The sequence below is a fragment of the Crinia signifera genome, chromosome 6 (genome assembly GCF_055691185.1).
Source record: "Crinia signifera chromosome 6, ASM5569118v1, whole genome shotgun sequence".
Taxonomy (NCBI): Eukaryota; Metazoa; Chordata; class Amphibia; order Anura; family Myobatrachidae; genus Crinia; species Crinia signifera.
The window spans coordinates 21,888,030-21,912,412 of record NC_139222.1 but is presented as its reverse complement, the minus strand read 5'-3'; the positions used below and the strand labels follow the sequence as shown (position 1 = coordinate 21,912,412).

The 24,383-nt window shown below is 43.6% G+C and overlaps 3 protein-coding genes across 6 annotated transcripts in view; 2 read left to right on the top strand and 1 right to left on the bottom strand.

Moving 5' to 3' along the window:
- LOC146007459 (uncharacterized) overlaps window positions 1–24,383 on the top strand; it is a 606,258-nt gene that overhangs the window by 331,030 nt on the left and 250,845 nt on the right. The gene's annotated exons all lie outside the window — the stretch shown is intronic.
- Window positions 1–24,383, top strand: part of LOC146007455 (uncharacterized) — a 202,042-nt gene that overhangs the window by 56,480 nt on the left and 121,179 nt on the right. The gene's annotated exons all lie outside the window — the stretch shown is intronic.
- The window catches only part of LOC146007468 (uncharacterized), a 158,660-nt gene continuing 138,665 nt past the window's right edge, over window positions 4,389–24,383 (bottom strand). The window contains exons 2-3 of one of the 3 annotated variants that reach the window (XM_083145843.1): window positions 10,345–10,647; window positions 4,389–7,557 (exon numbers count right to left, since the gene is read on the bottom strand). In XM_083145843.1, the coding sequence (XP_083001969.1) occupies window positions 6,890–7,557; window positions 10,345–10,647 (971 nt within the window). In that variant the 3' untranslated portion in view covers window positions 4,389–6,889. Of the gene's footprint in view, window positions 10,648–24,383 lie in introns of all 3 variants that reach the window. The other 2 variants (XM_083145844.1, XM_083145842.1) reach the window with 2 other exon arrangements.

Below are 24,383 nucleotides of genomic sequence, written 5' to 3'. Positions count from 1 at the left end.
TGCTTTGGGGGTCTTGCTAATGCGACATAGCACCCACCAAAATTCCACCAGAATCTGAGCTGCAAAATCCAAAAATCACTCCTTCCCTTCTGAGTCCTGCCATGCACCCAAATGGTATTTTTTGGTCACATGTGAGGCATTGCCGTACTCGGGAGAAATTGGGGCACAGATTTTGGGGTGCTTTGTCTCCTTCATTCCTTGTGAAAATGAAAAATTTTGAGCCAGAACTGCATTCTTGTGTAAAAAAATGTAATTTTTCATTTTCACTGCCCAGTTGTATCAAAATTGGTGAAACCCCTGGGGGTTTGAAATGTACACTATACCCCTAGATGAATTCCCTGAGGGGTGTAGTTTGCAAAATGGGGTCACTTGTGGGGGGGTTCCACTGTATTGGTGCTTGGGGGGTCTTGCTAATGCGACATAGCACCCACCAACATTCCACCAGAATCTGAGCTGCAAAATCCAAAAATCACTCCTTCCCTTCTGAGTCCTGCCATGCACCCAAATGGTATTTTTTGGTCACATGTGAGGCATTGCCGTACTCGGGAGAAATTGGGGCACAGATTTTGGGGTGCTTTTTCTCCTTCATACCTTCTAAAAATGAAAAATTTTGAGCCAGAACTGCATTTTTGTGTAAAAAAATGTTATTTTTCATTTTCACTGCCCAGTTGTATCAAAATTGGTGAAACCCCTGGGGGTTTGAAATGTACACTATACCCCTAGATGAATTCCCTGAGGGGTGTAGTTTGCAAAATGGGGTCACTTGTGGGGGGGTTCCACTGTATTGGTGCTTGGGGGGTCTTGCTAATGCGACATAGCACCCACCAACATTCCACCAGAATCTGAGCTGCAAAATCCAAAAATCACTCCTTCCCTTCTGAGTCCTGCCATGCACCCAAATGGTATTTTTTGGTCACATGTGAGGCATTGCCGTACTCGGGAGAAATTGGGGCACAGATTTTGGGGTGCTTTTTCTCCTTCATACCTTCTGAAAATGAAAAATTTTGAGCCAGAACTGCATTTTTGTGTAAAAAAATGTAATTTTTCATTTTCACTGCCCAGTTGTATCAAAATTGGTGAAACCCCTGGGGGTTTGAAATGTACACTATACCCCTAGATGAATTCCCTGAGGGGTGTAGTTTGCAAAATGGGGTCACTTGTGGGGGGGTTCCTAAATTTTATTATCTTATGGTGCCTAGAAACCTACATGGTGCCTAAAAAATAATCTCATAAAAAGGAGGCTCCAAAATCAAGTAGGTGCTCCTTCTATTATGAAGTCTGTGGTTTGGTCAACGTGCACACTAGGGCCACATATAGGATATTTATGAAAACAAAAGAATTGGGGGAATCAATTTTTAGTCACATTTCTCTAGTAAAATGTACTGTGTTCCTTAGAAAAATGTATTAAAATTGCAAATCTGCAAAAAAAATGAAATTTTGAAATTTCACCTACACTTTGTTTTAATTCCTGTGAAACACCTAAAGGGTTAACAAACTTCCAAAATGCTGTTTTGAATACTGTGAGGGGTGCAGTTTTTGAAATGGTATCATTTATGGGGGTGTCTCACATACAAGTCCCTCAAAGTCACATCAGAACTGAACTGGTCCCTAAAAAAATCAGTGTTTGAAATTTTCTTGAAAATTTGAGAATTTGCTATTCATATTGTAAGCCTCCTAGTGTCCAAAAAAATTAAAAGGAAGTTGAAATAATGATGGAAACATAAAGTAGACATATGGTCTATGTTAGTTATTAACTATTTTGAGTGGTATGATTATTTGTCTCACAAGCAGAAAATTTAACATTTTGTAAATTGCTAAATTTTCCATTTTTTTTACGACATTTTGGTATTTTTCACAAAAAAACACAGACTGTATCGACCCAAATTTACCACTAATTTGAAGTACAATGTGTCACGAAAAAACAATCTCAAAATCACTGGGATAAGTAAAAGCAAAAAAAAGTTATCCCCACTTAAGTGATACATGTCAGATTTGAAAAAAAGGGCTCTGTCAGGAAGGCAAAAACTGGCTCTGTCAGGAAGGGGTTAATAAGCGTGCCCCCAAACAGAGAGGGCTTTTTTCTTCTTTCCTTTATACCTTTAGTTACTATCAGGGGAGAACCTCCACATCATTTATCAGGGCCCAGGAACACAAATGCCAATACTGTGGATTCTTTACAATTACTGTTGACAATTGATAATTATAATCGGATTAGTACTAGTGCACAGGTATCCTTCCCCATGCTACAACCCAAAACTAAGGTCTCTAGATCCCCCATTTTACCAGTTACACTCCTAGCATTCAGATAAAGACATTTCAGATCTCGTTTTTCCTTTGCCCTTGTCATGTTACCTGTTACAGTTGCAGAAAGTTCCTAAAAAGATAAATCAGTAGCATGGACAATATTTGTATTTGGCTGTGTCTCTTACACCTTCCGTATACCTTGTTCCCTTCTTCCTAACTTCCTCCACAATGTAGCTGTCTTTGCCCTCTATTCTACACTCATTGATTGGTTTAAGGTTTCTTACTATACCCTCCCCCTGATATCATTTCTGTGTAAAACATTTCTCACACTCCGAACATGTAAAGTACTTCTTACCTGTAAATTCCTTGATGTGTAATAATGATTTTTGTATAAAACATTTCTCACGCTCAAAGCATAAAACAGATCCACACCTGTATGACTGCTTTACTGTGCACAAAGATCTCTGTGAACATTTCTTGCACACAGAAAACCAAAATGGTTTACCATCTCCTAATGCAGTGGCTCCGCCAGGTCTCTTAGCTTATTCTCTACGACCAGGGACAAATGTAATCAGGGGTGTGAGAATCTGAAAGTCAGATTGACATTAAATTATTTGCCAAAATGATAGCAATCCGTCGCTCTCCCCTACTACCAGATCTGATTAACCCAGACCAGGTGGGTTTTGTACTAGGTAGACAGGCGTCAGACAATACCCGTAAAGTTATTAATATTATTGAATATTGTCAAGCCCAGCAACTGCTCCTATTGGCCTTGTCCCTCGACGCAGAGAAGGCCTTTGATAGGCTTCACTGGGACTATATGCAGGCGACCTTGCGTCGATTTGGATTTGAAGATACATTTCTTGACTATTTTGGCCCTATCCTCCTCTCCGACCTCTAGAGTTTTTGCCAATGGATGTAACTCATTTAAATTCATTATTTCCAATGGCACCTGCCAAGGCTGCCCATTATCCCCATTGATTTTTGCCCTTGCGATTGAACCTCTGGCTGAGCGCCTTAGATCAGTGAATGCAATCGCTGGACCAGTAATAGGAGGCCTATCCCATAAGATCTGCTTATTCGCGGAGGTCATCCTCCTGTGCCTTCTCGAGCCAGAATCCTCTCTACCCCAGGTGCACATAGTCCTGGAACTATATTCTAAAATTTCTTACTACAAATTAAACACCACTAAGACTGAGGCCCTTCCATTTACTATTCCAGACTTAAACGCCTAACTAATGCGTACAAATATACGCCCGGCAATCCAAGCTGAAATATCTGGGGGTTAACCTCTCCATAGTCGGATTTGTTTGTCTGCAATTATGAGCCCCTGTAAAGAGCATTTGAGCAGCTTACGAAAGAATGGATAAAGCAGGAGGTCTCATGGGTGGGCCGCATAGCCGCAGTTAAGATGATGCTACTGCCCAAACTAATGTACTTGTTTAGAACAATCCCACGCCCCCTTCCTAAGGCTATCTACAACAAATTCAATAGACTTATATCCAGCTATGTTTGGAGGGGTGCTAAACCCAAAATAGCTAAATCAACCCTAATTACCGCTAAAACGGTAGGGGGGGTCGCATACCCCGACTTGGAGAAATATCATATGGCATGCATATTTGCTCGGGCCAGGGATTGTTTTCAGAAAGAGAACCTTAAACCATGGGTAATTATGGAACAGGCTATTACACTTCCCCTAATGCTGGGTACACACCAGGACGACTAGGGCCCGATCCCCTCAATCTAGATCCAATTCCGACCAATTGGATGTAGATTGTAGGTAGATTGGGCCCTTTTTTTTCCCTGTTCTGGTCCAATCCCGATCCGATGCGCGGCCCCGCGGGTCGTTATTCAGATCCTACCTGCTGCAGTTAGGATCTGAAGAACGACCATACAGCCGGGTGCGGGTTGCCATCGGATCGGACCCACTCACAGTGCACATCGTGAGCGGGTCGTGCCCCCCGCGTCACCGTGAGCGGGTCGGACGAGACACTGACGACCCGCTCACGATGTGCATCGTGAGCGGGTCGTCGTGGTGTGTACCCTACATTACTCTGTCAGACGTGCTGTGGCTACCTCGTGTAGCGGTCCCGCCTAGGATTAATCGATGTAAAGCTATTCAGACAACCATTTCACTTTGGCACAAATTGGTCCTAACCACTGAATCAACCACCCTTCCCTCCCCTAACCTATCATTACAAGCTATAGCCCTGCTGATTCCCAACCTGCACATAAATACATGGTTTAACTCAGGTATCACTACCCTTCAGGATATTCTTCTCTACGGTGATCTGGCCCCCTTCTCCCACCTCCAAATGCAATTCTGCATACCAAAGCAAGACTTCTTTAAATACCTTCAAATTCGGCACTGGTTTCATAGCTTTTCCCCCAAACCTCCCCGGCTATACAACTTCCCTAAAATGCTAACGTTTCCGTTCACGTCTCGGTCTGACCGAGGAGGAATCTCTAGATGGTACCGCTATATGATTGAGGAGACCGGGAATGTTGTATTCCCCTCACAAACCAAATGGGAGAGAGATATGCCTGATACATTTACTGAAGAAATTTGGTCACAAATCACCCACTTCGGCTTTAGAATCTCCAAAAACGTCAACCACTCCGAAATGTTCTACAAACGGATACATAGAGCATACCTTACCCCTGCACTATTACACAAGTTCTGGCCAACTGTCTCACCTTATTGTTGGAGAAATTGCGGTATGGTGGGAGATATATTTCATGTTTTCTGGGCTTGCCCGATCCTGCAACCCTTGTGGCGTGAAGTGTTCTGTCTTATATCAAAAGTGTTGCGCGACCCGGTACCCATGGATCCTTTACTGGATTTATTCCATCATCTCCCTGGGGAGCAGACACCCGAAGACAACTACCTCCTGGGCCATATATTGGTAGCCACCAAAGCTGCCATATCTCAAATGTGGAAGTCAGTTTCAATACCTACCCTTAAATCCATTGAAAGTAGAATTCACAAGCACTTTATCTTTGAATCTGCTGGCTCAGCATATTTCCCCTCTGCCTCGTCTGCGCACAAGAAGTGGCGCAGGTGGGGCGAATATAGGGCATCCATATATCAATCCTGCGTCTCAAGTATGCCATGCGATTTGCCTGTTCTACATTCTCCTAGCTGAATTTCACGTCCTATCTGTACTTTTAGGGGGTTTTATCTGTCTTTGCTCTTATACGCAGCTGTAATATCACATTTTCGGAGCCTGTACTGATATGCCTAGGAGGTTTTAATGCACTTACCCCCCTTTGCTCAATTTCTCATGATATTTGTAAAGTCTGTGAACAGAGTTCTATACCCGACATGTTCCTCATGTCCCTTTAATTACTTTGCCTTTTATATACCCCCTTTTTGTCTGTATTTTATTTTTTATTCCTCATTTTATTTCTGTGATGTTGAAAAACTCAATAAAAACTAATTGTTAAAAAAAGAGTCAGAGATTATTTCCCATTTTTCTCTTAAGGAGGTAATCAGTGACATGGCAAAATTTATCATATCTAAAAAGTGCCCCCAGGATAGCTGCTGGGGAAGTTGAATGTTCAAATGAATGGAAGGCCGCTGATTGGTTGGGAGAGCCCTCAGCCAATCAGCGGCCTCCCATTCATTTGAATGGGAGCTTTGAAATCTCCTGGCTGCCCGCAGCTACCGGTGCAGCCTGTTCCCTGGAGTGTGCAGAGCGAGGAGATTGTCTCTCCTGCCCGGCGCTTCCCCGCTCTGCAGACTACAGGTGTGTGCCAGTGGTGGCACTGCTGGCACACACACACCTTTGGACCTGATCAGATGGGACACACTTTGTGGGTTCTAAAAAAGCCCCCTTGATGCCCCGCTGGTGGGTCCAATACTGACCCATCTTATGGTCAGCCGTCCGACCTCCAACTCCGATGCACACAGGACTGCATGCCGGAGCGTATGTCAGACATATCCGATTTGGGGCAATATTCATCTGATTTTTTGTGCTGATCCGTCGGGATTGGGTTTGACTTTTAGTTTATCCATTGATCCCCCATCTGTTTAGGTTCCATAGTTATTTTTATTGTTTCCAGATGCGACGTGATGATCTCACAAGGGAAAATATTATTTTATTGTACAAATGTTTGTGTGCATACAAATGACATGTTATACAGTGCCCCCCCCCCCCCAAAAAAAATGCTACTGTGCTTGTTCCTGTAACATAAATGGAATCAGTCTCGTTATTGGCTGCAGATCACTAACTCCCTAACAAGAGATGTACAAGTTATTGAAGGTGGTCATTCCCAGGCCCATCACTGCTGGAGGAGAGTCCCAGGTGTCTTTATAGATAAATGTTCATTTAGTGGATCCTCACTAGTCACAGTGGACAGATATGTGCCAATAACCTGAATCAGGAGTAGTTTCTGCAGTCTCTATGGTTCCAACAGCATCAGAATCCAGATACTGGTCCAAGCGCAGACACAGATGTAGCAAGTTGGTCAGTTGACGCTGACGCATTTCACTGCAGCTCCTTGCAGTATTTTCAAGAGTTTAGAAAAGCCACTCTAAGAAATGCCTGTGCCTCTTTTACTGTTTTGGCATTGTGCCTCATGGCTAAGAAGACTTGACTTGTGTGTAAAACATTTCCCACACTCTTAACATGGAAATGGTTTCTCACCTGTGTGAATTCTGATGTTTAACAAGCACTGATTTCCGTGCAAAACATTTTCCACACTGAGAGCATGGAAATGGTTTCTCACCTGTGTGAGTTCTCTGATGTGTAACAAGACCTGACATCTGTGTAAAACATTTTCCACACTCAGAACATGTAAATGGTTTTGCACCTGTGTGAGTTCTCTTATGTATAACAAGATGTGATTTCCATGCAAAATATTTTCCACACGCACAACATGGAAAAGGTTTCTCACGCGTGTGACTTCTCTGATGAATAACAAGTTCTGATTTAAATGCACAACATTTCCCACACTCAGAACATGGAAATAGTTTTGCACCTGTGTGACTTCTCTGATGTATAATGAGATATGATTTCTGTGTAAAACATTTCCCACACTCAGAACATGGAAAGCCTGTATCAGCTGTATGACCTGTACTACGTGTAACAATGGCAGAGTTATTAGGAGCAGAGTCCCCTTGAGATGAAGGACCAGATGATGAATTTGCACTATAAAGCGCTGGATGTATATCTGAGATAATGGGGTTTTCTCCTGAAGAATCTCCTATGATGTTTTCTCCTGGAGAATCTCCTATGATGTTATTTTCTATTTTAATGTCTGTAAACAAAATGAGATCTCCCATCACGATATGCTTCCTTCTGTCTTCATCTGCCGAGAATGAAATAAGTTGTATGGAAATAAAAACATTGATCTTACACTGAGGAGCAGATTGTCATTGTATCAGTCATTTCTAAACACTTTATTACAATTCTAAATGTACTTACAGCAAATCTGACTGTTGGTGAAAAGAGAAAATAAATCACCTAGAACAGACCCGCCTTAATAATGCACAATGCAACCACCCAGTCACTGTGACATCACCAACAGAACACCAGCCATTGGCCAGTAACATTTCCCTGCCATCTTCATAGGACTGGAAGCCTCATTATCAGTGATGTCCAACCCCAATGTCCACCCAAACACTGACCTACACCCATGGTAAATCCTAATTAAATGCAGGGAAGACTCTTCATATAACTTTTTGTCTTCAGAGCTATTCATTATATAACTGGTCTCTAGACCTACTCAGTGTCACCAATCTATGTTATAGACAAGACCAGGATTCATTCCCTTCTCTTCATGGTCTGTGTACAGAGAAATGCGTGGACGCCCAGTCAGGAGCCAGTCACCCTGCACTAGAATAGTCTCTGGAGACGACAGAGCAGATCCAAGTAAATCCACAGAACTCAAACTACGTCTAGTAGATCCAGATCATCTCAGGAAGAGGCTGAAGGAGGATAAACCAGAAAAATAGAATTTTTACCTGCAAAATCTTATTTCTTAAGCCATGGTGGATGTTGGGATTATGGGTATGATGGGGATTGGAGGACCCAGGCATCATGGAGTTAACTTCTGGAGTTAGGCTCCTCCTACCTTGTCCTCAGGAACTAGAAAAACTTAACAAGCTGAGTAACTGGAATAGGAGAGAAGACCACACAGAGGAACACGCACTGAGCACAAGCATAACACTCCCCTGACTGTGTCCAAAGCTAGCAGAACTCTGCCTAGACAGAGGTGTAAGGGCAGGTGTCCAGCATCCAACATGGCTTCAGAGAAAAGTATTTTACAGGTAAGGCAAAAGTCTTCTTTTTGACTTTCAGCCCATGGTGGATTCTGGGACTATGGGATGTCACAAAGCTGTCCCTTTATGGGTGGGAACGCTCCTGAGCTTTACTGAAGACCCCTTACCTGAAAGCAGAATCTGCTGAGGCAAAGGTGTCAAAATAATGGAATTTGATGAACATATGCACAGGAGCCCACGTGGATGCTCTGCAGGAAACACTGGCGGGCGGTGCCCACGAGGCACCAACAGACCAAGTGGAGAAGGCCTTCACTGAAACTGGCACGAGTATCTCCACCAACAGATTGGCCTGGCAAATGGTGAGACACAACTAGTGAGCCAAGGCCTGTTTTGAGGCAGGCCAGCCTAACTTGTGTACATCATAGTATGAAGACTCAGGTTTGCTAAAGGAGTGGTCAAACACACATAAATACGCAGGGCCCTGACCACAACCAACGTCTCCAAAGAATTAGAGACTGAAGAAGAAAGTTCTCGAGAATAAACTGGTACAAAAATGTTCCTGGTTCGTCACAACCATAGGCAGATATCCTGTCTAGTTCGTAATACCGCTCTGTCCTCATGGAACACCAAAACGTGTGAATGATGAGAGAGGGCCCTCAGTTCGAATCTCTACGAGCAGAGGACATGGTCAAAAGAAAAACATGTGATCCATGGAATCCAATGGCTTAAAATTGAGTTCCCTGAAGTTTATGAAGGACTAGTGACAAATCCCACGGATGAATCAAAGGATGCACCAGAGGTCAAAGGTGTAGCACCCCCTGCAAAAAGAGTATGAATTGTGAAAGAAGCTGCCACTTGTCCTTGAAACAACACAGGTGGATACCTGGACCTTCGAGGAGGAACAATGAAGGCCCAAGTCCAAATCTCTTTGCAGGAACGCCAGAACACTGGAGAGTTGATAGACATTTGGGTCATAGACTACCTGATTTACGTGCAAAACATTTTCCACTCAGAACATGGAAATGGTTTCTCACCTGTGTGACTTCTCTGATGTAAAACAAGATGTGATTTCCGTGTAAAACATTTTCCACACTCAGAGCATGGAAATGGTTTCTCACCTGTGTGAATTATCTGATGTGTAACAAGATTTGATTTCTGAGTAAAACATTTTCCACACTCAGAACATGGAAATGGTTTCTCACCTGTGTGAATTCTCTGATGTTTAACAAGATATGATTTCTGAGTAAAACATTTTCCACACTCAGAACATGTAAATGGTTTCTCACCTGTGTGACTTCTCTGATGAATAACAAGTTCTGATTTCTGAGTAAAACATTTTCCACACTCAGAACATGGAAATGGTTTCTCACCTGTGTGAATTCTCTGATGAATAACAAGTTCTGATTTCTGAGTAAAATATTTTCCACACTCAGAACATGGAAATGGTTTCTCACCTGTGTGAATTCTCTGATGAATAACAAGTTCTGATTTCTGAGTAAAACATTTTCCACACTCAGAACATGGAAATGGTTTCTCACCTGTGTGAATTCTCTGATGTAAAACAAAATGTGATTTCCGTTTAAAACATTTCCCACACTCAGAACATGGAAATGGTTTCTCACCTGTGTGAATTCTCTGATGTTTAACAAGAACTGATTTATCTGCAAAACATTTTCCACACTCAGAACATGGAAATGGTTTCTCACCTGTGTGAATTCTCTGATGTAAAACAAGCTTTGATTTCCGTGTAAAACATTTTCCACACTCAGAACATGGAAATGGTTCCTCACCTGTGTGAATTCTCTGATGTTTAACAAGATCTGATTTATCTGCAAAACATTTTCCACACTCAGAACATGGAAATGGTTCCTCACCTGTGTGAGCCCTCTGATGTATAATGAGATATGATTTCCGTGTAAAACATTTCCCACACTCAGAACATGGAAAGACTGCATCAGCTGTATGACCTGTACTACGTGTAACAATGGCAGAATTATTAGGAGTACAGTCCCCTTGAGATGAAGGATCAGATGATGAAGTTGCACTATAAAGCACTGGATGTATATCTGAGATAATAGTGTTTTCTCCTGGAGAATCTCCTATGATGTTATCTTCTATTTTAATGTCTGGAAACAAAATTAGATCTCCCATCACGATATTCTTCCTTCTGTCTTCATCTGCCGAGAATGAAATAAATTGTATAGAAATAAAAATATTTATCTTACAATGACAATCTGCTTCTCAGTGTTATCAGTCATTTCTAAACACTCTATTACAATTTAGTGTTCCCGCTAGGCTTATTTCACAGGGCGCTGCGCCCTGCCCCTTTTAAAGCCGCCGATTTCCGCCCTGCCCGTTTTTGCCCGCCCTGCACAAATCGTTGTTGCCGCGCTAGAGGTCTCCTCCTGCTCCTATTGTAAGCTTCTAGCGCGGCAGCGTGTGGAGTGGACACTACCCCCGCAGCCCAGCCCCCTTCATATTCACTGGCCTCGGCTGCCTCTCCTCCTGTGTGGCCCCACCTCCTCCCACACGCTGCATAGAACAGGTCCGTGTGGAATCACCTCCCCTGACTGCACATAGACTCTATGTGCAGTCAGAGGAGGCGGGGCCACACTCTTGGCAGCCATGTCACTTACAAAAGCAGCGGACGTGGCTGGCATCTCCCCCCCAACCAGTGGCTCCGCCCGGACATCTGCCCACCCGCCCGCCCGTAGGTAGCTGACAGCCGGGCAGACTGTATGTGCGCTGCCCGGCTGTAGTATCCGGCAGGAGAATCTGTTTTCACAGATCTCCTGCTGGACCGCCGGCAGCCAATCAGGAGCGGCTATCAATGCCGCCGCTCCTGATTGGCTGCCCGGCGGTCCAGCGGGAGATATGAAGATACAGATTCTCCTGCAGGAGACTACAGTACAGCCGGACAGCGCACGTACAGTCTGCCCGGCTGTCATCAATTACACAGCAGTACACAGGTACTGCAGGCGGGCGATTCGTGGGGGGGGGGCATTCGGCATTGCGTGCACCGGCGGTTATAGGGTGTCTGTGGGGGCCCCCACAGACCTTAACCCCTTCAGTGGTGGGTTTACAAAAAAAAAAACCTTGGAGGGTGTCATTTAAATTGCTACAGGTGTGTGTGTGTGTGTGGGGGGGGGGGTGGAGGGACGGTGCAGGGGTATCACCAGGGGATCCCCAGCAGCAGTGCTGATTCCCATCTGATCTGCGGGGCCGGGGGATGGTACTCAGCATATTACATTACACAGTTGACCCTGCCCTCCGGTCAATACGAGACTAGGGTGGGCTTTAGTGTGTAAGGCATTTTCCTGATTCCCAATCTGTGCTGGCAGCCCCCATGGGATCAAAAAGAAAATTTTCTGGGATTGCCAGCACCAGCAGCTCACCCCGGAAGATTTCCGGGCATACCACATAAGTGATTAATCCGGCCCTGCCCCCAACTGATACGTTTTGATGGGTCCGTGCGCAGGTGAAGGTATGGTTGAAATGCATCGCTCTTATTAGTGGTGGTCAGTGTCTGTGCTGTGGATGGGCAGCAGTTATACAATGTATTAGTGGTGGGCAATGTCTGTGCTGTGGATGGGCAGCAGTTATACAATGTATTAGTGGCGGGCTGTGTAAGAGCAGGGTCTGTGCTGTGGATGGGCAGCAGTTATACAGGGTATTAGTGGTGGGCAATGTCTGTGCTGTGGATGGGCAGCAGTTATACAATGTATTAGTGGCGGGCTGTGTAAGAGCAGGGTCTGTACTGTGGATGGGCAGCAGTTATACAGGGTATTAGTGGTGGGCAATGTCTGTGCTGTGGATGGGCAGCAGTTATACAGGGTATTAGATGTGGGCAATGTCTGTGCTGTGGATGGGCAGCAGTTATACAGGGTATTTGTGGTGGGCAATGTCTGTGCTGTGGATGGGCAGCAGAGGTATCTGAATACGTTGTAAGATACATACAGATGACCAGCGCTCAGGATGCCGGTGGTCAGAGTACCGATGCCAAGATCCCGACAGGGTCTGGGTTAGGTTAGGCCAGTGGTTCCCAAACTCACGCCTTTATGACACCCTGATGGTCCAGGTTTTAAGTTAGGCCAGTGGTTCCCATGCCTAATTTTTTGAGCTGGCAAGCTGGCTACCCAACACTGTTGGCTGGCACTGGTGCTAACTTATAAAGCCGCAAAGCAGCCAAACACTGTTTAAATTTAGCACTGTTCGCCAGCCAATTGCAAAAGGCAAAAGGTGTCACAAGATGGTTATATAGCATAAATGTGCTGGTGGTGTGACGCTCAGGTGTCACAAGATGGGTTATATAGCATAAATGTGCTGATGGTGTGACGCTCAGGTGTCACAAGATGGTTATATAGCATAAATGTGCTGATGGTGTGACGCTCAGGTGTCACAAGATGGTTATATAGCATAAATGTGCTGATGGTGTGACACTCAGGTGTCACAAGATGGTTTATATAGCATAAATGTGCTGATGGTGTGACGCTCAGGTGTCACAAGATGGTTATATAGCATAAATGTGCTGATGGTGTGACACTCAGGTGTCACAAGATGGTTTATATAGCATAAATGTGCTGATGGTGTGATGCTCAGGTGTCACAAGGTGGCTATATAGCATAAATGTGCTGATGGTGTGACGCTCAGGTGTCACAAGGTGGCTATATAGCATAAATGTGCTGATGGTGTGAATCTCAGGTGTCACAAGATGGGTTATATAGCATAAATGTGCTGATGGTGTGACACTCCGGTGTCACAGGATGGATTATATAGCATAAATGTGCCGATGGTGTGACGCTCAGGTGTCACAAGATGGTTATATAGCATAAATGTGCTGATGGTGTGACACTCAGGTGTCACAAGATGGTTTATATAGCATAAATGTGCTGATGGTGTGATGCTCAGGTGTCACAAGATGGTTATATAGCATAAATGTGCCGATGGTGTGACGCTCCGGTGTCACAGGATGGATTATATAGCATAAATGTGCTGGTGGTGTGACGCTCAGGTGTCACAAGATGGGTTATATAGCATAAATGTGCTGATGGTGTGACACTCAGGTGTCACAAGATGGTTTATATAGCATAAATGTGCTGATGGTGTGATGCTCAGGTGTCACAAGGTGGCTAAATAGCATAAATGTGCTGATGGTGTGACGCTCAGGTGTCACAAGGTGGCTATATAGCATAAATGTGCTGATGGTGTGACACTCAGGTGTCACAAGATGGTTATATAGCATAAATGTGCTGATGGTGTGACGCTCAGGTGTCACAAGATGGTTTATATAGCATAAATGTGCTGATGGTGTGACGCTCAGGTGTCACAAGATGGTTATATAGCATAAATGTGCTGATGGTGTGACACTCAGGTGTCACAAGATGGTTTATATAGCATAAATGTGCTGATGGTGTGACGCTCAGGTGTCACAAGGTGGCTATATAGCATAAATGTGCTGATGGTGTGACGCTCAGGTGTCACAAGGTGGCTATATAGCATAAATGTGCTGATGGTGTGACACTCAGGTGTCACAAGATGGGTTATATAGCATAAATGTGCTGATGGTGTGACACTCCGGTGTCACAGGATGGATTATATAGCATAAATGTGCCGATGGTGTGACGCTCAGGTGTCACAAGATGGTTATATAGCATAAATGTGCTGATGGTGTGACACTCAGGTGTCACAAGATGGTTTATATAGCATAAATGTGCTGATGGTGTGACGCTCAGGTGTCACAAGATGGTTATATAGCATAAATGTGCCGATGGTGTGACGCTCCGGTGTCACAGGATGGATTATATAGCATAAATGTGCTGGTGGTGTGACGCTCAGGTGTCACAAGATGGGTTATATAGCATAAATGTGCTGATGGTGTGACGCTCAGGTGTCACAAGATGGTTATATAGCATAAATGTGCTGATGGTGTGACACTCAGGTGTCACAAGATGGTTTATATAGCATAAATGTGCTGATGGTGTGATGCTCAGGTGTCACAAGGTGGCTATATAGCATAAATGTGCTGATGGTGTGACGCTCAGGTGTCACAAGGTGGCTATATAGCATAAATGTGCCGATGGTGTGACACTCAGGTGTCACAAGATGGGTTATATAGCATAAATGTGCTGATGGTGTGACACTCCGGTGTCACAGGATGGATTATATAGCATAAATGTGCCGATGGTGTGACGCTCAGGTGTCACAAGATGGTTATATAGCATAAATGTGCTGATGGTGTGACGCTCAGGTGTCACAAGGTGGCTATATAGCATAAATGTGCCGATGGTGTGACACTCAGGTGTCACAAGATGGGTTATATAGCATAAATGTGCCGATGGTGTGACACTCCGGTGTCACAGGATGGATTATATAGCATAAATGTGCCGATGGTATGACACTCAGGTGTCACAAGATGGTTATATAGCATAAATGTGCTGATGGTGTGACGCTCCGGTGTCACAAGATGGGTTATATAGCATAAATGTGCTGATGGTGTGACGCTCAGGTGTCACAAGATGGTTATATAGCATAAATGTGCTGGTGGTGTGACGCTCAGGTGTCACAAGATGGGTTATATAGCATAAATGTGCTGATGGTGTGACGCTCAGGTGTCACAAGATGGGTTATATAGCATAAATGTGCTGATGGTGTGACGCTCAGGTGTCACAAGATGGTTATATAGCATAAATGTGCTGATGGTGTGACGCTCACGTGTCAATGGATGGGTTATATACCATAAATGTGCCGATGGTGTGACGCTCAGGTGTCACAAGATGGGTTATATAGCATAAATGTACCGATGGTGTGACGCTGAGGTGTCACAAGATGGGTTATATAGCATAAATGTGCCGATGGTGTGACGCTCAGGTGTCACAAGATGGGTTATATAGCATAAATGTGCTGATGGTGTGACGCTCAGGTGTCGCAAGATGGTTATATAGCATAAATGTGCTGATGGTGTGACGCTCAGGTGTCGCAAGATGGTTATATAGCATAAATGTGCCGATGGTGTGACGCTCAGGTGTCACAAGAAGGGTTATATAGCATAAATGTGCTGATGGTGTGATGCTCAGGTGTCACAAGATGGTTATATAGCATAAATGTGCCGATGGTGTGACGCTCCGGTGTCACAAGGTGGCTATATAGCATAAATGTGCTAATGGTGTGACACTCAGGTGTCACAAGATGGGTTATATAGCATAAATGTGCTGATGGTGTGACACTCAGGTGTCACAAGATGGTTTATATAGCATAAATGTGCTGATGGTGTGATGCTCAGGTGTCACAAGATGGTTATATAGCATAAATGTGCCGATGGTGTGACGCTCCAGTGTCACAAGGTGGCTATATAGCATAAATGTGCTGATGGTGTGACACTCAGGTGTCACAAGATGGGTTATATAGCATAAATGTGCTGATGGTGTGATGCTCAGGTGTCACAAGATGGTTATATAGCATAAATGTGCCGATGGTGTGACGCTCCGGTGTCACAGGATGGATTATATAGCATAAATGTGCTGGTGGTGTGACGCTCAGGTGTCACAAGATGGGTTATATAGCATAAATGTGCTGATGGTGTGACACTCAGGTGTCACAAGATGGTTTATATAGCATAAATGTGCTGATGGTGTGATGCTCAGGTGTCACAAGGTGGCTATATAGCATAAATGTGCTGATGGTGTGACACTCAGGTGTCACAAGATGGTTATATAGCATAAATGTGCTGATGGTGTGACGCTCAGGTGTCACAAGATGGTTTATATAGCATAAATGTGCTGATGGTGTGACGCTCAGGTGTCACAAGATGGTTATATAGCATAAATGTGCTGATGGTGTGACACTCAGGTGTCACAAGATGGTTTATATAGCATAAATGTGCTGATGGTGTGACGCTCAGGTGTCACAAGGTGGCTATATAGCATAAATGTGCTGATGGTGTGACGCTCAGGTGTCACAAGGTGGCTATATAGCATAAATGTGCTGATGGTGTGACACTCAGGTGTCACAAGATGGGTTATATAGCATAAATGTGCCGATGGTGTGACACTCCGGTGTCACAGGATGGATTATATAGCATAAATGTGCCGATGGTGTGACGCTCAGGTGTCACAAGATGGTTATATAGCATAAATGTGCTGATGGTGTGACACTCAGGTGTCACAAGATGGTTTATATAGCATAAATGTGCTGATGGTGTGACGCTCAGGTGTCACAAGATGGTTATATAGCATAAATGTGCCGATGGTGTGACGCTCCGGTGTCACAGGATGGATTATATAGCATAAATGTGCTGGTGGTGTGACGCTCAGGTGTCACAAGATGGGTTATATAGCATAAATGTGCTGATGGTGTGACGCTCAGGTGTCACAAGATGGTTATATAGCATAAATGTGCTGATGGTGTGACACTCAGGTGTCACAAGATGGTTTATATAGCATAAATGTGCTGATGGTGTGATGCTCAGGTGTCACAAGGTGGCTATATAGCATAAATGTGCTGATGGTGTGACGCTCAGGTGTCACAAGGTGGCTATATAGCATAAATGTGCCGATGGTGTGACACTCAGGTGTCACAAGATGGGTTATATAGCATAAATGTGCCGATGGTGTGACACTCCGGTGTCACAGGATGGATTATATAGCATAAATGTGCCGATGGTGTGACGCTCAGGTGTCACAAGATGGTTATATAGCATAAATGTGCTGATGGTGTGACGCTCAGGTGTCACAAGGTGGCTATATAGCATAAATGTGCCGATGGTGTGACACTCAGGTGTCACAAGATGGGTTATATAGCATAAATGTGCCGATGGTGTGACACTCCGGTGTCACAGGATGGATTATATAGCATAAATGTGCCGATGGTATGACACTCAGGTGTCACAAGATGGTTATATAGCATAAATGTGCTGATGGTGTGACGCTCCGGTGTCACAAGATGGGTTATATAGCATAAATGTGCTGATGGTGTGACGCTCAGGTGTCACAAGATGGTTATATAGCATAAATGTGCTGGTGGTGTGACGCTCAGGTGTCACAAGATGGGTTATATAGCATAAATGTGCTGATGGTGTGACGCTCAGGTGTCACAAGATGGGTTATATAGCATAAATGTGCTGATGGTGTGACGCTCAGGTGTCACAAGATGGTTATATAGCATAAATGTGCTGATGGTGTGACGCTCACGTGTCAATGGATGGGTTATATAGCATAAATGTGCCGATGGTGTGACGCTCAGGTGTCACAAGATGGGTTATATAGCATAAATGTGCTGATGGTGTGACGCTCAGGTGTCACAAGATGGGTTATATAGCATAAATGTGCTGATGGTGTGACGCTCAGGTGTCACAAGATGGTTATATAGCATAAATGTGCTGATGGTGTGACGCTCACGTGTCAATGGATGGGTTATATAGCATAAATGTGCCGATGGTGTGACGCTCAGGTGTCACAAGATGGGTTATATAGCATAAATGTGCTGATGGTGTGACGCTCAGGTGTCACAGGATGGATTATATAGCATAAATGTGCTGATGGTGTGACGCTCAGGTGTCACAAGATGGGTTATATAGCATAAATGTGCTGATGGTGTGAAGCTCCAGTGTCACAAGATGGTTATATAGCATAAATGTGCTGATGGTGTGACGCTCAGGTGTCACAAGATGGTTATATAGCATAAATGTGCTGATGGTGTGACGCTCAGGTGTCACAGGATGGATTATATAGCATAAATGTGCTGATGGTGTGACGCTCCGGTGTCACAAGATGGTTATATAGCATAAATGTGCCGATGGTGTGACGCTCAGGTGTCACAAGATGGTTATATAGCATAAATGTGCCGATGGTGTGACGCTCAGGTGTCACAAGATGGTTATATAGCATAAATGTGCTGATGGTGTGACGCTCAGGTGTCACAAGATGGTTATATAGCATAAATGTGCTGATGGTGTGACGCTCCGGTGTCACAAGATGGTTATATAGCATAAATGTGCTGATGGTGTGACGCTCCGGTGTCACAAGATGGTTATATAGCATAAATGTGCTGATGGTGTGACGCTCCGGTGTCACAAGATGGTTATATAGCATAAATGTGCTGATGGTGTGACGCTCAGGTGTCACAGGATGGTTATATAGCATAAATGTGCTGATGGTCTGACGCTCCGGTGTCACAAGATGGTTATATAGCATAAATGTGCTGATGGTGTGACGCTCAGGTGTCACAAGATGGTTATATAGCATAAATGTGCTGATAGTGTGACGCTCAGGTGTCACAAGATGGTTATATAGCATAAATGTGCTGATGGTGTGACGCTCAGGTGTCACAAGATGGTTATATAGCATAAATGTGCTGATGGTGTGACGCTCAGGTGTCACAAGATGGTTATATAGCATAAATGTGCTGATGGTGTGACGCTCCGGTGTCACAAGATGGTTATATAGCATAAATGTGCTGATGGTGTGACGCTCAGGTGTCACAGGATGGTTATATAGCATAAATGTGCTGATGGTGTGACGCTCAGGTGTCACAGGATGAATTATATAGCATAAATGTGCTGATGGTGTGACGCTCAGGTGTCACAAGATGGTTATATAGCATAAATGTGCTGATGGTGTGACGCTCCGGTGTCACAAGATGGTTATATAGCATAAATGTGCTGATGGTGTGACGCTCAGGTGTCACAGGATGGTTATATAGCATAAATGTGCTGATGGTCTGACGCTCCGGTGTCACAAGATGGTTATATAGCATAAATGTGCTGATGGTGTGACGCTCAGGTGTCACAAGATGGTTATATAGCATAAATGTGCTGATAGTGTGACGCTCAGGTGTCACAAGATGGTTATATAGCATAAATGTGCTGATGGTGTGACGCTCAGGTGTCACAAGATGGTTATATAGCATAAATGTGCTGATGGTGTGACGCTCAGGTGTCACAAGATGGTTATATAGCATAAATGTGCTGATGGTGTGACGCTCCGGTGTCACAAGATGGTTATATAGCATAAATGTGCCGATGGTGTGACGCTCAGGTGTCACAAGATGGTTATATAGCATAAATGTGCCGATGGTGTGACGCTCAGGTGTCACAAGATGGTTATATAGCATAAATGTGCCGATGGTGTGACGCTCAGGTGTCACAAGATGGTTATATAGCATAAATGTGCTGATGGTGTGACGCTCCGGTGTCACAAGATGGTTATATAGCATAAATGTGCTGATGGTGTGACGCTCCGGTGTCACAAGATGGTTATATAGCATAAATGTGCTGATGGTGTGACGCTCCGGTGTCACAAGATGGTTATATAGCATAAATGTGCTGATGGTGTGACGCTCAGGTGTCACAAGATGGTTATATAGCATAAATGTGCTGATGGTGTGACGCTCAGGTGTCACAAGATGGTTATATAGCATAAATGTGCTGATGGTGTGACGCTCCGGTGTCACAAGATGGTTATATAGCATAAATGTGCTGATGGTGTGACGCTCCGGTGTCACAAGATGGTTATATAGCATAAATGTGCTGATGGTGTGACGCTCCGGTGTCACAAGATGGTTATATAGCATAAATGTGCTGATGGTGTGACGCTCAGGTGTCACAAGATGGTTATATAGCATAAATGTGCTGATGGTGTGACGCTCAGGTGTCACAAGATGGTTATATAGCATAAATGTGCTGATGGTGTGACGCTCAGGTGTCACAAGATGGTTATATAGCATAAATGTGCTGATGGTGTGACGCTCCGGTGTCACAAGATGGTTATATAGCATAAATGTGCTGATGGTGTGACGCTCCGGTGTCACAAGATGGTTATATAGCATAAATGTGCTGATGGTGTGACGCTCCGGTGTCACAAGATGGTTATATAGCATAAATGTGCTGATGGTGTGACGCTCCGGTGTCACAAGATGGTTATATAGCATAAATGTGCTGATGGTGTGACGCTCAGGTGTCACAAGATGGTTATATAGCATAAATGTGCTGATGGTGTGACGCTCCGGTGTCACAAGATGGTTATATAGCATAAATGTGCTGATGGTGTGACGCTCAGGTGTCACAAGATGGTTATATAGCATAAATGTGCTGATGGTCTGACGCTCCGGTGTCACAAGATGGTTATATAGCATAAATGTGCTGATGGTGTGACGCTCAGGTGTCACAAGATGGTTATATAGCATAAATGTGCTGATAGTGTGACGCTCAGGTGTCACAAGATGGTTATATAGCATAAATGTGCTGATGGTGTGACGCTCAGGTGTCACAAGATGGTTATATAGCATAAATGTGCTGATGGTGTGACGCTCAGGTGTCACAAGATGGTTATATAGCATAAATGTGCTGATGGTGTGACGCTCCGGTGTCACAAGATGGTTATATAGCATAAATGTGCTGATGGTGTGACGCTCAGGTGTCACAGGATGGTTATATAGCATAAATGTGGTGATGGTGTGACGCTCAGGTGTCACAAGATGGATTATATAGCATAAATGTGCCGATGGTGTGACGCTCAGGTGTCACAGGATGGTTATATAGCATAAATGTGCGGATGGTGTGACGCTCAGGTGTCACATGATGGTTATATAGCATAAATGTGCTGATGGTGTGACGCTCAGGTGTCACAAGATGGGTTATATAGCATAAATGTGCTGATGGTGTGACGCTCAGGTGTCACAGGATGGTTATATGCATAAATGTGCTGATGGTGTGACGCTCAGGTGTCACAAGATGGTTATATAGCATAAATGTGCTTATGGTGTGACGCTCCGGTGTCACAAGATGGATTATATAGCATAAATGTGCTGATGGTGTGACGCTCAGGTGTCACAAGATGGGTTATATAGCATAAATGTGCTGATGGTGTGATGCTCTCAGGTGTCACAAGATGGTTATATAGCATAAATGTGCTGATGGTGTGACGCTCAGGTGTCACAGGATGAATTATATAGCAAAGAGTTGTATGTTGAGACGCACACCTTTTTTTTCGAAGATTTTTTTGATATTTTAGGGAATATTTTCTTATTTAAAAATGTCCTTCTGGTTTTTCTTTTATTGTGTGAAACTAGAGGACATACAGATTCTTAGACACTGTGAAATTATAGAGGTTAAAAATGACATACACTTAACAACATAACCATATAGTGAGACAAGGAAATTTAAGAGTGAAAAAAATAGAATTTTTAAAAGTAGGTACTGAGCTGGGGCTGTTAATGTAGTTTTTTAGTGGTTTTCACCGTCTGGGATAAGTGCTGGTATATTTGTCCTTTTTTGGCTTTTATTGCCTATATTATGTATCACTGCTCTGTTGTTAATACAGAGCCCAGCTTATTATCACCTCTCGGGTGGCTTATAGAGATTACCAGTAATATTCTGCACAATAGACTTTATCTTATATCTCCTTCATCTGTGTTCACAGTGACCCTGACAATATATTCTATATAATCACTGAAAGCTTGTATATATCTTGTGTTAAATCTCAGTTTGAATAGAGAGTAGGTCGCACTTTCGGTAAGAGCCGATGTAATGTGATTTTTAGCTATTTGCTTTTATTACATATATTTCGCTCTGAGTTATTGGCACAGAGCCCGGCTTTTTATCTCTTCTCTGATACCCCTTTCAGACAGAAAAATCCCAAAAACCCAGGTATTTCCCGGATACAAAAACCCGGGTACAACTAGGCAGCAAGGGGCTGACCCCCTTTCACACAGGAGCAAAATCCCGGGTATTTCCCGTGTCTACCCCTTTCACACAGAAGCCAGATTTTTCCTGCAAAACTCTGTGTGTCATAAGAAAAGGACAGTTTTAAAGGCACACAGAGACGAGGTCATCAAAAGTGGGTGGTGACTGGTCACTGCATTGCATTAACCATGGCATGACACAAGGATATGTTGTAAACAAGTTTTATTGTTTTTCTATACTGGAAGGTACATGTTACCTCACATGGCTGTCAGTATATTTGCAATGTTTGAGTACACTGTGGCATCTTTGACTGTCCCAGTCATCTGTTTGCCGATATCCTCCTCTCCTCTCACTGCCAGCAGCTCTCACCTCTTGCTTCTACCAGTGGGCCATGCCATCCTTTTTTCAGCTCCCTAATGACCTCAGAGGCCAGCTCCATTGCCATGCCCTCCCAGCCAATCAGAGAAGCCTATCCTCACAACCAATCAGCCAGCACCCCACCAGGAGAGCCAATCTGTGCCTAACAATGTGTAATAATCCCAAAAACCCGGGTCGTTTCCTTTCAGACAGCCGGCGACCCGGGTTTTTGGAATACAGACCCGGGAAAAACCCAGGTAAATACCTGGGTCGAAGTCCCGGAACTTTAGACCCGTGTTGACCCTTTCAGACAGAAGAAAAACCCGGGTCGACACGGCAAGAGCAGGGAAATTCCCGGGTCTTTTTTTCTGTCTGAAAGGGGTATGAGAGTATTATACAATGTTGCAATAGTGTTGTTACACTTCTTTTCACCGCTTGGTATTTAATTTAGCAGTGAATTATATGTACAGGTTCTGCCTGGACCGGCAGTCGAATGTACAGAGAATACAGGGTGTGGAATTATTGTTTTGAGAGAGACACAAGAATCATTTTTATATATAACGGTGATTATTGTTAAAATAGACAGTATTTATACAGTACTAGGATCAGCAATCCAAGTGATTTGGCTTGTACTGTATTACTATGTGTTCTAGGAGAACAAATCAGTAATTCATATGTGCATGCAGGCGATCTCTGTCTATTTTGACAGTATTATTTTGCTAAGTTCAGCAATCGAAAGTTCAAGTGCCTTATACTGGTTTTCTATAGCCTATAGAGGAGATCTGTCTGGCGTCTGATGCCAGGACTCTTCTCCCTATTGTCACATTAACTGCATAATTATAACATGATTAAATTCATTTAAGGTATAACATATTCCCCAGCTCAGCCCATTCCCTACACGTGTTTCAACTGTCTAAGTCTTTTTCAAGGGTAACCACCGGCAGCCCCACCGATGCCTTATTTATTGAGTTCTGGCTTCCAATCGGATCGCCTCTAGTCATCACATGCGCTGCTAGCGCCTATCACAGTCTTGTCCTGGCTTGTGTTTTAATTTCTTATTTCCGCCCTTCGTCTGGCGTTATGATGTACGTGTGCGGCGTCTGACGTCAGACGCGCACCACGTGGTAGCGGCTATCCAATTGCCGCAAGTCTCATCTGAGACCCGGAAGTCTTGGAGTCAGGGGTATACCCTGTACTCTGGATATGTTATATGTTGCGATCGTTTTCTTAATATTACAGGCTGATTCATCTTTTGTAAGTTATCAATTTCCGTGTTTGTGTTCTCCCTTATTCGGCAGTTCATATACCCGATTTGGGTTCTTCATAGTTGACAGGGGGGTTTATAGTATTGTTATTGTATATCCGTTATACTGGTTCCAGGATATGACCGGAATATGTATATTTTCAATTTTGCCTTTAATAAGTCATTTTTATCATTTTTCTTTCTGTTAATAACTTTTATTTATCATTAAGAGTTTATATTTTTATATGTCCTGTTGATAGTCACAAGTAGATTCAGTTCATACCACCTGGGATATGGTTTGGGTTGTATATGTATTAATTATTTCAAAGTGCATGATTGTGCCTGGTTGTTTATAAGAGTGTATATTCTTTCTGTTCAAATAATAATATATATTTTTAAAGGTTATTAAGTGCATATCAATTGTTTTGTATGTTAATGGTATATCTTTTTAATATTCTTTATATTTTTTACATTTTGGACATTTTTGACACCCCTCTAACTGTAGTGCAAAACTTGTGATGGAGACATTGTGAGAAAATTCATATAACAGAGTGCATGTGATATAAATCGTGTGTATAATGTTAAAGAAGTGATAAATGGTGTGAATTATGATAATAATAGTTTTTATTCTTTAAAAG